This window comes from Macrobrachium rosenbergii, chromosome 15 (genome assembly GCF_040412425.1).
Source record: "Macrobrachium rosenbergii isolate ZJJX-2024 chromosome 15, ASM4041242v1, whole genome shotgun sequence".
NCBI lineage: Eukaryota > Metazoa > Arthropoda > Malacostraca > Decapoda > Palaemonidae > Macrobrachium > Macrobrachium rosenbergii.
In genome coordinates, this window is record NC_089755.1 from 32,378,659 (window position 1) to 32,396,570 (window position 17,912).

A 17,912-nucleotide genomic window follows, 5' to 3' on the forward strand; every position below is an offset into this window, starting at 1 on the left:
CATACAAACCCAAAAGAAAGAGTTCCTAGAACACTCTTTTTCCAGTGCTAATCAGTACTAGTGAAAGAATACACTCCAAACTCACGGAAGTGGATAACTAATCTAGTACTGAAAAGCACAGGCCAGCAGAGCAATATCTCTTGATCTCCACCTTAGATTCAGAGGAAAGAATTGAGGAAACTCTCAGTTTCTCATCAAGTGCAAGCCAAAAGGCTTCCCCTATTACATGCCGAGGCCAGGAAAGAATAGCCTTAAGTGTAAAGACTCTGTCCAAAAGCAGAATAGTAGAGTCTTAAAAGATACTCTTGTAATGCTTAAAGCACAAAGAACATCAGTTATTCCGGAACAAGGTGCCCAAGAGACAGAGATTGTTCAACACTCAAAAGTGGAGACAACTCCACCAAAGAGGAGAGGTCTAACCCAGTCAGATCAAAAACTGTAAAGGCAAACCCTATCCTTTAAGTCAAGTACTGAAAGGGACGTGACTCAGCTAAGGTAAAAGGGAAAGTCTGTGACCTGCTGAGTATAAGTTCCAATCAGAAAAATTCCCTTTTCTATGATACTAATTATAGAAGACGCTTTTCTGCTTGATGCAAGTTTGCTGAAAAAGCTAAAATGACAAATTTATTATTAATTTGTATTTTTCATAGCTAACAAACCATCAGTCTTAAGGATAAATCTTCTGGCGCCACCTGGAAACTGGTAAAAAACAATATGGTACATTGTGTATTAAATTTCTTGCTACCCTATGAGAAAACTCATTCTCTCAGGAGCTGCTGAAGAACTCTAAGCATGGAGTTGCAGGAAGTGTACTGCTCTGTGGAAAAGGCAAATGAGGCTGACCAGGAAAGATGGCCAGGTCACTCTCACGGTGCTACAACCAGAGAAACAGCAGACTGGGACGTCCCTTGGCTAGAGGCAAATGGAACTGCCAGTACCCAAGTGAAGAGGAAAGAATGAGAAACACTGTTTATCACTCCTCAAAGAAGTTAGAGAAAGAACATCAAACACAATCAAGTGTTTTACAGGCGATGCTTAATTCCATCATCATAAGGGGTTAGTGCCATCAGTGCACCTCGTGTGGGGCACTGTAGACATTACCGAAGGTTCTGTGCAGCATGCCTTCGGCTCCTAGCTGCAACCCTTTTACTTTCATATTCTTTCTTCTGTCTTACTTTCCACCCTCTCCTAACAATTCATTCATAGAACAACCACGAGATTTTCCTCCTGTTACACCTTTTAAACTTTTAAACTCAATTTCTGTTTCAATACTGAATAACCTCATAGGTCCCAGTGCTTGGCCTTTGGCCTAAATTCCATATTCAATTCAATTCAGTTTGATCATCATTCCAAGAACTGAAAATAAAAACCGGAAACTGAAGTTCTCGGTAATCCTAGTCTCTACCTATTGAGTATGGGGACTCAAAAATACTCAAAACTTCTTTGCTGTTCAGGAGAGCAGGGACTAAAACACCCTTTCACCTAGACATTGACGCTTAAGTTGAACTGCAGTAACATTATGCTGCACAGAATGCACAATGTAGACAACCCAACAGCAGCAAAATGTCCACTCAAGCACCTGCACTGCTAAAGGGAGTAAAATATGAGATGCCATTCACCCTTACGTGAAATGTCACGACAGTGGTTTAGCTGCTTATCCACTGAAAAATTCAACCATTCCAAGTCCCTGCAGTGGTAAAGGTGCTGCAAACTCAGCAAGAATGGTGCATTGCAGACAAGGTGCACCCTAAAGAAACACACCAGAGACGAAAGTTACCCCAGGTGTAAACATCCCCCTTCAGAACTTCCAATACCCAAGGTAGAGAGTAATGAAACCCTGATGAAGGCTTGTTGCCAAAGAAAACCAAAAGTGTCCTTAATGCTTCCTTTAAAAAAGCAAAGCAGCAAGAAGTCTGAATCAGCACTTCAGTGCTGTATGAGACAAAGAAACAAATGAAAAAGGTTCATACAAGTGATACAAGATATTTCATGGCAACAGAAGACCTAGGATCACCTGCCAAGGCTGAGAAGGCTATTCCTTCCAGGACAGGAACTTCATTGTTAACTCCTGAAACTCATTAACATGAGAGGTCATCTAAAAGGCACTCTCCTCTGCAAAGCGTCAGTAAGCTCAGGTACCTTATCTGCTGTTTGGGGATGAGGTTAGACTGCAATTAATTAATTGTAAACCTCCATCTGTGACAAAACTGAGTTCATCAAGATCTAAAGGAGTTGTGCCCTTAGACTCTGTAACCTAAGGGTATGGCAATAAGCGAATACCCTTAAAAGAGCCCCAGCAGAACTAAAGGTGGAAAGTGTGTAATATTCCTTGGAGAAGGCTGTTGCCATTTTGAAACAGCATCATGAACTAGCAGGTGAGTTTGTCTCAGGCAAAGTTGAGGTGCTTCCAAGAAGTATGAAGGATGAGTACTTGAAAGTACTTGTCCAGTTTTCACGAAGTAATTAGTCCCTCACTCCTTAATGAGTACTGGAGCCATGCCCATCAAAAAGGGTTTTCAACACAAACTTGCTAGGGGAGAGAGGTTGGACACTGCTTTCTAACCCTTGGTCATGTACCCAACAGGTAACTTGACCATTAGACCAGGGAATGGTAGTTTTATGACTTTTAATGCCGTTTTTCTCAAAAATCACTCCCACCCCTGTTGACAAGACGGACATATTTGTTCACTGTATTAAGAGGGGGAAGACAGTGTCCTAAATCAGAAGCCTCCAGCTATTCTAAAGAACTGCTAAGAAAACATGTTGTGCTCTTTGCACTTGCCATTACAGACAAGAGGGGTTACCCATCATTGTGGCAGAGGAGGGGAATAGCCACTCTCAACTGCCTCCCCCTCCCTCTCTTCTACTCCAAACCTAGCACTGCCTAACCCTTTATAAATCAAACTCCTTCATGAACTTCCATAACGACTAAGCCTTACAGATACCTATTAAGTCAGTATTATGAGTATATAAGCCAGAGAATGACATAACAGTAAATGAACTTCATTAGAAGCTGCTACACCCCCGACAAGTCCTAGATAACTTTCTAGCAAGAAGTCTATAACGGGAAATTCCCTTGCAAAATTAGAGATTTAGGTTACTTTATGTGTACTACAACTGGTGTTGCAAGCAAAATTAGAGAAGTAAAGTCATTCCTGGAGACGTAACAGTCCACAAAGATGGTAATGTCTTGGCAACGATGGGGGTTAAGTTTTTATTCCGTAAGAAGGTAACAACCAATGTAATTAAACAAAAGAAAATGGCAGTGAGAGAATATTCATCCAAAATCCAAGTTCTCAACTGGCAGTCAGGACAGCAAAGTGTAGTAAGTCTGTTTTCTACCGTGGTCTAAAGAATACAGTGAGTCTTCCAGTTAGTGACTGAGGGATACTCCCCAAATCAATCTCCATCTCCACCTGTTAACCATCTTGTTACCAAGTTTCGACTAGTCCCCAGCTTGTGCTGAAAAGATACTCCTATATAAAAGGCAATGGTTTGTATTCATGTAGGAACAAAAGAATGTTCCAGTAATAGAGAGATCAAAGAAAAGTATAAAGCCTGTGCTGCTCTGTGTACCAGAAATATGGCATTGAAAGGTGCCTGCTCATAGAAGCTTAATCCTTTGAGATTCTGAAGATATCATACAAGTTCCTCCCTTGAAGTCCTGATGATGTAAAAAAAATAATAAATCAACTATAATTTGATGTTATGTATCATTTGGTGTCTGAGAGGGTTAAGATTCACAGCCAGAGTATGGTGGAATAGAACAGAATATAAACTTTAGGCCAAAGGCCAAGCGCTGGGACCTATGAGGTCATTCAGCGCTGAAAGGTAAATTGACAGTAAGAAGGGTTGAAAGGTATAACAGGAGGAAAACCTTGCAGTTGCACTATGAAATAATTGTTAGAGAGGGTGGAAAGTCATATAGAAGAAAGAATATGAACAGAAGTACAGCAAAAGGAATGAAAGAACCTGCAGCTAGGTGCCAAAGCGACGTTGCAAAGACCCTTAAGTAATGCCTACAGTGAGGTGCATTGATGGCACTACCCCCTACGGGGGTGGAAGATCATATCAGTGATGAGGAATTGTGTTTTGAGTATCGAGCCTGAAACAAAGTTTGAGATGGTTTGGACATATAACCAGAAATGAGGAACAGTTGGTCAGAAAAACAGTAGATGTGAAATTAGCAGTACTAAGAAGACCCAGGAATTCATGGAGGAAGGGGACAGATGAAGACCTACACCTGATCTGAATTCAGGCAGAAAGTCTAGGACAGTGAAGAAGGGAGAGAATTCATTATTTCATTTTGTACATTTAACTTTCATTAAAGTAAAAACTGAGGTACAAAGACTGTTATGATGATGATTATAAATATACAGTGCTTACATGAGTACAAATTAAAACCACAGATTTGTAACATACTTTAACAAAGTACCTTAATTACTGTAAAGCAGGAAATAAATTGTATTACTTCCTGATATCAGCATATCCTACTTCCATCATATGTTACCCATACTGTATAAGATTTGCAAGGTAAATGAAAATCTTGTTAGAGACATTAAATATATTTACACTTGTACTTGTGATCTTCCATTGTTTTGAGCACAGCTCAAGTTAATTACAATGCACAATTAATAAAAGTGTCAAATAAACACCAAGGCAAGGTTAATCAATATGTCACCTACATACCTCACCCACAGAGGACGAATAGATATGGAGAAATATGTCCAAGGTACATTCAATTTCAGAGGTACACGCTTTCAATAATTTCCAAACAGTTGTTACAAAGGATCTTGCAATAAAGGTTCATGAGCTGCGGGTATAAGTCCACAAATTTTTATTATAAAATAAATATGCCACATCCTAGAAATGACCATAAAATATCCTGTGTGCATGCATGCCATGCCAGTTTGCCTTGAGAAAAAAAAAAACCATAAGCCCAAAAAAAGTGAAAGGTTCTTTAAAGTATCCCTTGGGCCCCAGATACATTGTTTTCTATTTTACTTTTCATTTGTCTCCTGTGGTCTCTGTCCACCTAGCTCTCCAACCCCTCTAATTTGCTCTAATAACTTCCTTCTTGTTGAGGAGGGAAACCTTTAAGCCAGCCATGCAAGTTTTAAAAATGACTGAATGATCTGCTAACATACTTTTTCTGGTAAATATTTGAGAAGTGTGTGTATGTGTCCCCATTGTCTCCTTAATGGCTGCACTGGCTGGTTCCAAATTGAAAGGTCATTACTTTCATGGCCAGAATTTGTGAAAATATGAATTTTGGATGACCATGAGTGTGGCAAAGGTGGAAAAAGGATGTAAGTTTTTAATTCCTGTTCCAAAAAGGCAGCACTTAAGTGTATGTACATGAAGGAGCTCCCTACAAATCTTGTGCCTTTTTTTTGTGCTCTTGTCTGTCTGCATCTCTTGCAGTTTTCAAAAATATTTTTTTGTAAAGGGGGAACTGTGATTGATATTGCATGTTTTTAAGATGACTGTCTCCCCAACATTTTTGGCATGATCAGACATTTGCAATAGGGTTAAACTTCTTGTTAAAAATAATAGAGTATACTGATCAAGCAAAGGCAAGAATTTACAGGAAAAGCTTATATCAGAATTGACTCGCACTCTTCCATCATGGCGCTGAGCTGGCCAAGTTCACTGTATATTAAAAAAGAAAGCACTTCAAACACCCCAGATGGTTAGTGGCTGCTCTTTGTCTTTAGGGATAGGGATCAGCTGAATCATAGAAGACAACTAGTCTCAGTGTGATGAATGACTTCCTTTCAGAATTAAGAATGGTACAGGCTTCAGCCCTTCCCTTCAACAGGCAGGGACAATGAAAGGTGAGGCTGATGTTTGTGATGGCTTATTGATCTCTCTCCATACCTGCTCTAATGCATATCTGGTAACATGAGATGCACCCATTGCTGTTAAGGGCAAAAATATGATTACAAACAATGATAAATGTATTCAAAACCGAAAAGTTTTTAGCCAGACTTCTCCCTTCCAAGGACATTATTAGCAGCATTCCTCAATACTCATGGACAACTGAAACCATTGTAGGTGAATGTGTGTCAATTCTAGCAGCTGGGCAAGGTCAAATCCCAGAAAATGAGATCTTCCCCCCACAGAAAAATGGAAGTTGACTAAAGTCCAGGTGTTGTTCAATCTGCCCATTGAAGGGAGTTAATGATCTGTAAACAGAATGCCCTTAGTGACCAGTTTACAGTTCCCTGCTGTAATTTAACCAGTTCCTACATGGATGGTAGCATCAACAATCATCAGATATGCTTTAAAGGCACACATATACAATTTAGTGATTTTCCAGTTAGGTCTCAGGAAATCCAACCTGCATACCTAAGACCTTACATTTGGGGACAGTTTTAGCTAAGGGCAGCTTTGGTCTGACCAGTGCAGAGGATGGTTAACTGGTTTTAAATAGTTGGATGCAGGAGGTTTTGGATATGCCTAAAACCAAGGTGACACTGGATCATCTGTCATTTATGGAAAAGCAGTTTCCCAACAGTTTTGCATTATCCTTCTAAAATATTCATGTTCTACACGGCATTTCAGCATAGCTGAAGCAGCTGCAGGGCAAGGTGGTAAAGAGCCATAAACTAATTTTGAGTATAGCCACCGCTCAAGTCTCAAAAGCTGGAAAAAAGAACATCTTACAGTTAGCAAATACTTTAAGCATTATTACCCCCAACCGATTGATTACTGTAGAAATTAAAAGGACCACGAAGTCAGATTGGTAGACCTCTAGGAGCTTACCCAAAGGTTTTGTTCTGTAGCCAGGTAATGTTAGTTGAACAATTAAATGGGATGAGGCAAGGGGAATAAATAAAAAGGAAAAGGGAGAAAGCAATGCAGCTGGGGCCTCAGAAAGGATACTTCCATGAATCTTTAGCACCATCAACAATATGATGTGCAATGCAAAGGGTAAGTGGTAACCCCCTACAAGGACAAAATAGTTTGGCACAAATTCAGGCAACATAAATATCAAAATATTTTTTAAATAATTTTAGCCAAATAAGCAAAATAGAATTGTTCTTCATAATAAAGTACCCTTAATCCTGTAAGTAGCCCTCAGCCTATCAGAATTACTGAATTTTCAGCTCCATTGTCATAATGGTTTGTTGCTTGGCTACCTTAATAATATTTGTATTTTCAAGGAGTATTCAAGGCAGGTGAGTTACATATTTTGCATTGTGCACAACTACTGTATATGAGAATGTTTGAAGCTTGCTTATAAACCCTCTTCTAGAAAGTTATCTGGTGTTTTTCTTTTCTAGTAATGAGTAGAATACTTATTGCAACCTTTCAATGAAAAATAATGAGTATTATCCCTCACAACACTTCAAAATAAGGGCATGAATTTCCTGTGTGATTACTTGCTTTAAAAATGTTAGGTAGCCTACAAGGGTAATGTCTCAAAGTGGGGTCCTGATATCTTTCCCAAATCAATATAGAGTGTAATCTGTAATTTAAGACATCATTTTCACTTGCTTGTTCATTAATAATTTTAATTCACGCATTCAAACTATTTTCTTAAAATTTCAATACTTATATATAAAAACCCAGTTCTGTTGAAACTTTTAGGTCAACATCAGATGAGATAATGCTGGAACAGGTGAATTCCAGTTATGTGATTAGTGGTGATACCTTTTCTCATGCAATTTTACTCCTGAGGTTAAGAGGCAAGCACCATTCTGAAACTGTTTGTAGGCTATTAATATTTGAAATGCAACTCACTGCACTCAAACTATTGTTATTATTCAGATGAACCTTGTTCATATGGAACAAGCCCACAGGGGCCATTGACTTGAAATTCAAGCTTCCAGCAAATATGATGTTTATTTGAAAGAAGTAAACAGAAGGTAATAGAAATTTAAAAAGACGAGATCAGTTACTAGAAAAGAAAAATTAAATTAACAAAATGACAAATTCTTAAGTAATTTGTGCTTTTCCTAACACACAAACCTGAGGTCTTTACATAGGGGACTTACTTTCAGCGCAAGCTAGAGCTGGTCATTTAATTAAAAATGAGGATATTGGTAGTTGGCTACCGATGGTAGGGGAGGAATCCCCGCCATCCAGTTGGTATGCATTCACTTTACCTTTGGCTCGGGAAGCAGAATGAGGGTTGGCCATAGGTGGGCCATTTATGTAAAGACCTCAGATTTATATGTTAGGAAAAATACAAATTACTTAAAAATATGTCATTTGTTCCTATACGTATAAAAACCCTTGGTCTTTACATAGGGATTTACTTCTTAATGGGAGGATTCTGAGCAAATCTCTTAACTGACTGGTAGTTCGCCTCACCTGGGGGCTCCTTCCTGGTCATGTAAGAGCAAAGGAAGGAGACCCACGCCTCTGATCTGTTGAGCATGTGTGATGTTCAACTGCCAGACTTCTGGGCCTTTCTAATAAACGGGATGTAACGTCACTGATTCGAAGATAGGTTTAGATGAACCCAAGTTTCCCCTGCAGGGAAGTTCCAAGGTTATACTGTATGAATACATTGTTGAAATTGTACAATCCAGTTCCTGATTTCTAAAACCGGCTCTCTCTCGTAGAGAAGGTGACTAGTAATTAGAAATCACTCATCGATCTTTTCTTTCCCCTTCCTTCCGTGTCCACTTAAAGTTTCATATGGACCACAAGCAAGACTGCTAAGCACCAGGGTCAAGTCCCAATTAGAAGGTTTAAGATCTCTTGGGGAACAGGATTGCTCAAAACTTTTGAGAAATATAAAGATTCCCCATAAAGAAGAAAGGTCCACATTTTTCAAACGCAGAACCAATCCTAAAGCAGCTCTATAGCCTTTGAAAGTGCAGTAAATTACAAAATACAAGGAGAATTGCTTTAGGGTCATAACAACATCTTTGCTTTAACTTTTGAAGTTCCAATTGCACAATTTCCTCAAGGAGATTATCCCACAGTCCAACGGAGTGAGGAATAAAGGACTTCTGGAACTGAGAAACTCAACAGTGAGGCACATTTACTGCATATTGGTGCTACTGTTCAGAAAATCTGGTCGCTTTCGGCAGGAAAAGAGGATCAGGATCGATCCTGAATGTGAAAGATCTTTGTTAAAATATGACAGTCCAAAAGTCATAACTGCTAATGTTAGGAAAAAGAAACCTACCACCATGAACCACTCTGTCTAAAGATAAAATTCTAGCAGAGGCAGGCATCCACACTGGATAACAATATTCTAACAAAGGAAGGACAAATGACCTAAAACAGGTTGCACTGATTTTTATCCTTGCTATAAATATATGAGGCCTTACATACAACACCTAACTTCCGTGCTGCATGTGTTGACACTTCCATCAGATGTTCCTCAAAAGTTAGATGTGAGTCAAAAGTTACACCAAGTATAGTTAAAGCTTTGGATTCATTTAGCAAGTCCCATCAACCTGAAGGTGCGGATGGGGTGGAAAATCAGTTTGAGATTTACCATTTGATAGTGTTTTTGTTTTACTGGAATTCAGCCTCATACTATACCATCCAATAATCTGCTCCAAGTCACAACTGAGACTAAGGAAAGCTTCATTTCATTGGTGTCCTAAAATCTGGATCACTGGCCACTGGTCAAAATAAGCTAAAACATCTAAAACTATCATATGTACTTGAAACAACATCTTGCCTCCCTTCACTTCAAGTTACAAGTCAAAGTATACTGAGGGATAGTCTTTATGTTTTTGTACATAATGATGATGATAATTATACAATACTGTACAGCAAAATACAGTACTGAAGTGATTTTATATAGAAGTAAACAACACACATGGCTGAAGCACCTACTGACAATAGTGACATTTTGAGATTTCTTTTTACAACTGATGACTACTAGTTGCAATCAAAAGATTCCTGGACTGTTCCAGTTGCAAACAAAGTAAGGTACTGTGATGCAGATGCAGTGGGAATGAGCAGTAGCTTTCAAGAGTCTGTATGATGCATGATGTTGTGAAGTCAACCCTATGACAAGCATTTCACACACTTTTGTAATCACTTGCGCATCCTTTTTTAAATTACCCTATTACCTCAAACATGAGCAGAGGTCAGACATCAAATTCTGTGTCAAAACACAGGACTTTACCAATAAAGAACTTTAAAATGCTTCAGAAAGCATCATGCAGTGAAATCATGCGTAGGCTTTGTCACTGGAGGATAACAAGGCCAAAGCAACTCCCCTACAGCATGACCCCCAAATATGTCAGAGAAATAAACAAATTATGCATCAGGATTGTCAGATCATTATCAGAGCAGTTGCCAACTGACAGCATATCGCTTGGAACACTTGAGGCGTATGAGGAAACTTTGGTGATATGGCCCTAGGATGCGCCATCAAAACAAAGCACCCACACACACACAGGGCCCTGACAACATGGGGGTTTTTCAGCTGCAACAATATGATCATCACTTCCTATCCCTCTACTTGCCACATGTAGCTTCCTGAAACATCTACCCAAAAAATGAGGTTACAACCGAAAAGCTGGCATTTTACTCTGCCAAGAGGATCCAGCACAAATCACAGATGGCACTTGACACACTTCAAGAAAAAAACTTCCCGAGGGAATTTCATATAGCATGACTGCTGGAAGCTGTGATGACCTTGAATGGATGGCAGACAAACTCAGTTAGATGCTATGGTTCCTGTTTTTATAAGCGTTCGTTTTAGACCTTCTGATCGCACTTAATATTCTTGGTTCAAATCACACCATTCTAGGCAGAAGAGAAGAAGCAAAATAAGAGGTCTGTACATTGTAAAGAGTTGTAAAGTGCTCGAGATAATTATCACAATGAGAAGGAAGAAACTCATGGACTAACAGTAAAATGGTGCATCATGAATATACACACATCTACATACAGATACAGAACACATATTTTTGTAACACTTGGTCAAACAACTAGCTTTGTTAATAAAAGATACTGTAAAATCTTGATTTGTACTTGAAGAAGGATGCCTTTACAAAAGACTGGTGAAAACTAAATATCTTGAAATTTAATTCCTCCACTTTTTTTAGCTTGACCTGTTTCAAGTTAGTTGTAAGATATTCTTAATTTTGCACAACTTCAACATATACACCGATACCTTTAGTAGTCAGTAAAAGTGGAGTACAAAAACAATTTGTATGAATAAACATTAAAATATTTTACAAAATAATTCTGTTACAATAAATTCTAAATTGTTAAAATACAATTTTGAAAGAACATGATGGTTATTTGTATGCATTTAGGTGACAAATTTTTCTCCTTACCTGGAAAGACACTGAAAATACTCTACATACTTCAACTTCAAAGGACATGATTAAAAACACTATCATTTAATCATAATCATCATAATAATCATCCATGTCTTGGTCCTCACCTCTTCTTCTTCGCAATAACTGAGCAGTTGACAGACTACTTTCATCTTCCTCTTCATTTTCTTCTTCCTCATATTCCTCCTCCTCCTCCTCTTCCTCATCCTTGTAAGTACTGGCGGGGGTCTTTTTCAAGTCCCCAATGGTTTTCTTTGAAGGTTTTTCGTCTTCATCAGCTGATGGACTCTTTGGTCTTTTCCCTGTTAAAGAGTGAAGTACTGAAGAGATGCCTTTAGGGGTCTCCACAGGCACTGCTCTCAGCAATTTTGTGTTAGGTTTTTCTTCCTTTATGTCTACCTCCTCCTCTGCATCCTCTCCTTTAAGACTCCTTAGTACGTCATAGTTAATCTTACTGGACAACTTCTTTTCCATGAGCATTTTTTCAATAGCCTCACCAGCAGTATTTGCTGGGACATTACTTTTGTTCTTCTTGGTGTAATTCTTCTTTTTCTTGGGTGGTTTGCCTTCTTTTTCACGCTCCTCAGCTTCTTTCTGCTCTCTTTCCTGTTTCAACTTCATTTCTTCTAGATATTCTTTGTTGATCTTCATCCACAGTTCAGTTTTAAATTTTATTTCTCTATCTGACAGAATATAGGAATCTATTTCACCTTCATCTATGCCTGTCAAATCTAAGAATCCATTATCCTCAGGCTCTGGGTCTAATGGACGAATTTCCATACATTCTTCTATAGATTCTTTCAGCCCTAAGCTAGCAGCTGAGGGTCCAATGCCTTGAGGTTTAACCTCTTTCTTAACCTCTTCAGCATTGTTACCAAGACATTCATCTATGGTCTGCAATGTCATTTCAGTTATAAATTTTTGAGTATCAACATTTTCTTGTTCTTCTTCGTCATGTTCTTCTTCTCTGTCGTACTTGGCCCAGATACCACGAAGTTTTTTCTTTCTCTCCTCTAAATGTTTTTCGATTACATGCTGAAGTTCTGTGAGTTCTGTGTCCAAATCTTCTTGCTGATCTAAAAGTGTCTGAACCCTTTCCCTTTCTTTTTTCCTTGCAGCTGTAAAGGCTGGAGGGTCACTCTCTTCATCTAAATCAATTGACATGAATTTTTCAATAGATAGTCCACTGGAAGGAGTTTCGCCAAATTCTGTGAGACGTTTACGTAAAGTTGATTCATGAACTTTCACAACTTTAATAACATCATTGATCGTACGGTTGAAATTATGAAGTCTCGCAGCAATGACTAGGGCAGCACCACATACTCCAGATGGTCTCCTACCAGTGTGCATCCAATCCCGCTTCATTCTCTTCACAAGCCGCAAAGCAGTTTCTGATACAGCATAGGTTTTGTCATTAAAAGAGAGTTTATGAGCAAACCTCCAAATATATAGGCAAGGATCCATTGCAGGTATGCTTATACACAAAGCTGATGACAGCCGCAAATAAGTTCTTCCTAACTCATACACATCTGTTTGAAGGGCATCACTAACGTCAATTAGCATATGGGCAGTTTGTTCTGTCCGGCAGGTTATATATACACATGCACCAATCACCAAATTGTTTTTTCTACCACGTGTGAGACTTTTACTCAATGCCAATTTGAAAAAGTTAAAGGAAGTTTCTATGCTGTGCTGATTTAATCGTAACTGTTGAGCTAGAGCACTAATTTTTTTACGAGCATTGCCCAGTGTAATTTCCTTGCTTTCTCTTGCAAAATTACCCCGAATTCCTTTCAACAATGGCCGTTTACTGACACTGTCTGAAGACACAAACTGACCAATTGCTGAAGTACCACCATGTGAATTTTCCAAAAACTGTACTTCACTGACAATATTATGCTCAGATAAAACTGTACCACATGAAGTACAAACAGCATCTCCACGAGCTGGGTCAATGTCAATTTCCCCACACCCACAGTGCTGACAGCGAGATGACATTGTGATTTAGTTCTGAAAATCAAGAAAATAAATTGTGTTAAGATAATCAATACATACTACATGATTTATATTAGCTATAGTAGGGCTGCATTATAGTACAAATTCTTCTAAATTACTAAATCCATCTGGCCTGGGACTTATTATTCTTCTTCTTCCTGCTACTTCTATAGCTATTACTTGCTTTTCTGTTACTATAAAAGTGAGAAATGCAAATATGCTGGTCAGTATCCTAACTCATAAGTTTATTCCATTGCTTAAAGCATTGCTCTTATAAACAATAAAAAATTTGCCAAATCAGTACTACTGCTATAACGCAAACAACTGTATATTGTGAAAGTTCAATTAGCTAATTTGCATTTGGCAATCTTAGCAACTCTGGTCATGGTATAAAACAATACTATAATTTACATTCTGAGCTTCGTTTTTACCATAATATTTGCAGGGTCAGAGATGATGTCTGTGGTCAAGTTGCCTGTAGCTTGTTAACACTAGTAGAAACTAGAAACATGACAACACCATTTACAGTCCATGGAAGGTAATGAAATCCCCTACATCAATGACCAAGTCACTTCAATGATATACTTGTACTGCATGAAAAAAATATCAATCTACTAAAATCCCTAACTAGTTTTGAGGGTACATGGGTGAACCTCCTAAACAGTAAGGAAAGGAAAATTAAATTAGGATAACTAGAATATCTATGGGTTATGGGGAGGAACAGAATATAACTTCCATTCTACTGACACTTATATACCTCCATTAAGCTAAAACTTAAACCTTTAGTACATTTCTAAGCTGTTAACAATCCACAATAATTACTATTGAAAATTCCTTCATGTGGATTGTCAATCATGGCCCCATAAATTGATATAACAGTAGAGTGGGAAGTGAAAATTGTGGTAAAAAGGGCAGTTTTTCAGTGGTATTATGATCAGATTATAAAGTCACCTTAGAAGACAAGCACATTCAACATAAAGGACTCGAACAAATGTTGCTGGTTTGTAATCTGTCTCTGACTTAAATAGATTAGGTTATAGCCTAAGCTACAACTCTATTTCTGTTTATCTCATCAAATGCAACAACTTTTTATGACCTTTATTGCAAATTTATTAAATAATTATCCAGAGATCTATATGATGCAGAAATTATACCTTTGTTTACTGAAATGTTACCATATTTAGGCCTATCTGGTTATTTCAGTTGATATTTAGTTTACTATAAGATTAAGGGATCTGCAGTAAACTTAAATCATCTACCGGTAATCATCTTCATGTGTAGCAAAATTTTATTATGTCCCTTTATGTTGTACAGCATTGGAAGCAAAGGTAATGATGAGTTAGTTTAATGTACTGACAACTTTCACGTTTTCCATAATTACAGAACACATCATTGATCAACCATGAATTCTCAGGTTAGGTAATTCTCTCCCTCCCCACCAAGTAGGTGGCGCTCTAGGTTTAGTTAAATTAGAATAGGATGTATCCTTGTAATTAACACTGCTGATTATAATGCACCGCTCATAGCTTTTCCTTGTAATTACTCCAATTTGCTTCAGTCCATATTTTTTGTTACCCATTTGTAGGTGATCTTGTATCATTGTTGGGTCGGTAAGTAAAAAACTTTACTCTAAGTTGCTTATTTCTAATAGAAACTAGGCTATTACTGGAGTTGTATGAATCTTAGCATATTTAATCTGAAGCATGAATTTTAAGCTGGAAATTAGTTCTGGTCAAAACTATAGTAGTTCTTTTTGTCTGCAATATGTCATAATTATAAACACAATACAGATGACAGCACACTGCATTAAATACTGAAAAATACTAAGCAATAAACATGACGACATATGTACGCAAACAAAAGTTAAATTATGTATCATACAAATATCTTATTACCTATACATTTTAGCCTGAATTCATCACAAAAAGTGTTGCAACTCAAAAGACAGGGAAAAAATAAAGAAATAATATTGGCAATTGGGCAACTCATAAAAACTGACCAAACTCACTGTTAGCCTAAGCTACTAACTGTCCTACAAGTAGCTCTAAGTTATCCTTATGAATTCTCAAAATCCTATTCATAGACTGCACTAAAACATGTAGGTTCCATATTCATTTAATACCTTATATAATAACACCTTAAGCTAAAAGTTCGATGAACTTTGTTGAACAAAGCTCAATCTTAAATTAAACAAAGCTCAATCATGTGGATGCAGCCTTAGATAACGTAAGTTCAGGCTTCTCCTAAATGCTAGACAAAGAACAAAGGTACAGTATATGTTACTTTTAAAATTTTTTTTATTAATATTCAACTTAAAGACTTTTTCTGTACTGCAATCTGTGCAGATGATAATAACCATTACGTGGCAGGGGTGAGGTTTCGAATTATACTTACTTCACATTCTACTGTGACACCAATGTGTACCAGCTAGGCAGGATGACACAGAACAATTACAGATACCCCAAGATACTGATGTCATGTCTTCTGCTTTCTATTTTACTACCTAATACCATTCATACCTCCATGTGCTGACCACAAGGTACTGGCACTTAGCTTAGCCTAGTAGGGATGTGCCATAGGCTAGTAGTCACATTTTCCAGAACATTTCTTTCAAATTTTACAAGGGTCAAGGTTTTGTCGTGTAGGTGGACAGCCTAGGCAAAACTAGGGAATAATTACATTTAATATGGAGTTGGCTGGTTAGGGTACAATGTACTGTACATAATTTAAATATTTTTACTTTAAATACCACAACCACACCTTAGGGTCTGGCAAGCTTGGGGGGGCCGTGACAGCAGCGGCTTATTTAAACGGTTTTTACAGGAGGCCTACACTCTCACCAACAATTAAACTGATTGAAAGGATTGTTGCAAACCACACAGACATAGTTATTGTATAGGTTTGTAATCAGTATAGCATGACAAAAACAGTGCACAACATTAGGCTAAACGTAAATCTTCCGGTAATTCTATATATTAGCTCTGCGCCTGTTTTTACCTTTTCAACTGGTTTTTTCTACACTTTTAGGGATTCTTTTACTGGTGGTGCATCTGTTTGTTGTCAGCAAAATGGAATGTCCCTTCGCCGTGTTTAGTACTGGCATGGGGGGGGGTACCCGAACATTAACAAGTTATTGCGCTTGCCAGACGGGATATGAACCGTTCTAAACAGATGTAGCCGTGCTCTGTCTTGTGAAGATCGCGTATGGAAACCCCTTGTTGGATGGACTTCAGGAGTTAATTACAGGTGAATTACACTCGAGCGCCAAAAATTAAAGGTAAATTCATAATTAGCAACCAAAAAACTGTACAAAAAGTTAAGTTAGAAGGCAGTCGCCACTGCAGAGCTACTATATAGTTCTACCAATCTTCCTAACATTTAAGCCTGTATTTGGTCTTTTAAACTAGCCCATTTAAGACCTGGGGGAGGGGGTGATGGAACAGGCTAAGGCTCCAGAAGGGTGCAAGAGGGTTCGAGGATTTACTTCAGTACAGAGGCCTGAAGTGTTTTGCCCCTCCCATGAGCATGTGAATAGGCTAGTACCAGCCCCATTGAAAACATTAAAACATAAACAAATGACAGTAAATATCTCGATAACAGTAAATTTGCAATAGATTTCGGGTTCATAACGTTTGTTGTATTAAGTGTACGCTAAAGGGACTCTGGTTCACAGCATAGCAACACCAATACCCCAACGCCTACCTGGTAGTCTATTCACCCTAACCTACGGCTAGAAACTGTGGCTTGATGAAAACTCGTTGCTATTACTTACCAAATCATCCAAACAATTGAAATAATCCCAATGAGGCCTAGCCTTGGTTACAGAGGCATTAAGTCAGCATTAGGCCTATGCATGACATACGAAGCCAGGGCTGACCTGTTCTCCAGTTTCATTTCCCGCCCAAAGTTAGGCTAAACATATTTCAGATTCCATCACAACCGGGCAGTTTCACCCAAGATATCATGACGAAGAAACGAAGTTGATTTTCAGAACTATTTAACGCAGGTAATTGGTTGCAGTTGACGAAACACTGCAAAATTTTCTCTCATTGGCTGTGACGTCAGGGTTGCCATTTCAGATTTTCAAAATCCGCCAAAAAGCGCTAGATCACAGATGCTTAGGGAATAGCTGGTACTGTAAATCATTGCTATGATTAATGAAAGAAATGTCGTAATTTGAACCATGAACAAACGATACCGCGCGAATTGATGCGCTCACTATTGTTTTAGCTTAATTTTGGAATGCCTACGTTCTGTGTTCATTTTCGGGTTTATTTTCTCATTTGTTTCATTAAGATGTAACGACAATTTCTGCAGCCAACTTTTAACTCTGTGTGGTTATACATATGTGGTTTTTCTCGCTGCCAATTATACTATTAAACGTGAAATACTAGAACAAAGATCTTTCCCAAACTAAGAGCTAAACAAGTGACCGAAAACAATTCAGTGTTATTGTCACTTTACACAATAATGATAATGTAATGTACGTTGCTAAGCTGCAACGTGATTTCAGCTAAATGACCACAAAAACCCTTAATCCTTTCAGTTATATATAAACATAAAATATAAGTTCGGCCTATCATTTAATTATTATTCCAGAGCACTGAAATACGGCCTGGATTTTCCGTCAGATTTATCTAAAAGGAA

The 17,912-nt window shown here is 38.1% G+C and overlaps 1 protein-coding gene across 1 annotated transcript; it reads right to left on the reverse strand.

Moving 5' to 3' along the window:
• Positions 1-4,549: 4,549 nt before the first annotated feature.
• On the reverse strand, positions 4,550-17,696 carry Brf (Brf RNA polymerase III subunit). The gene is made up of 2 exons (XM_067117357.1): positions 17,038-17,696; positions 4,550-13,280 (listed from the first exon to the last, which is right to left on the reverse strand). The coding sequence occupies exon 2, from the start codon at positions 13,266-13,268 to the stop codon at positions 11,334-11,336; it is 1,935 nt and encodes a 644-aa protein (XP_066973458.1). The 5' UTR covers positions 13,269-13,280; positions 17,038-17,696; the 3' UTR covers positions 4,550-11,333.
• Positions 17,697-17,912: the final 216 nt, after the last annotated feature.

Coding starts and splice junctions, on each gene's coding strand:
- Brf (XM_067117357.1), bottom strand. CDS start 13,268: ATGTCATCTCGCTGTCAGCACTGTGGGTGTGGGGAAATTGACATTGAC.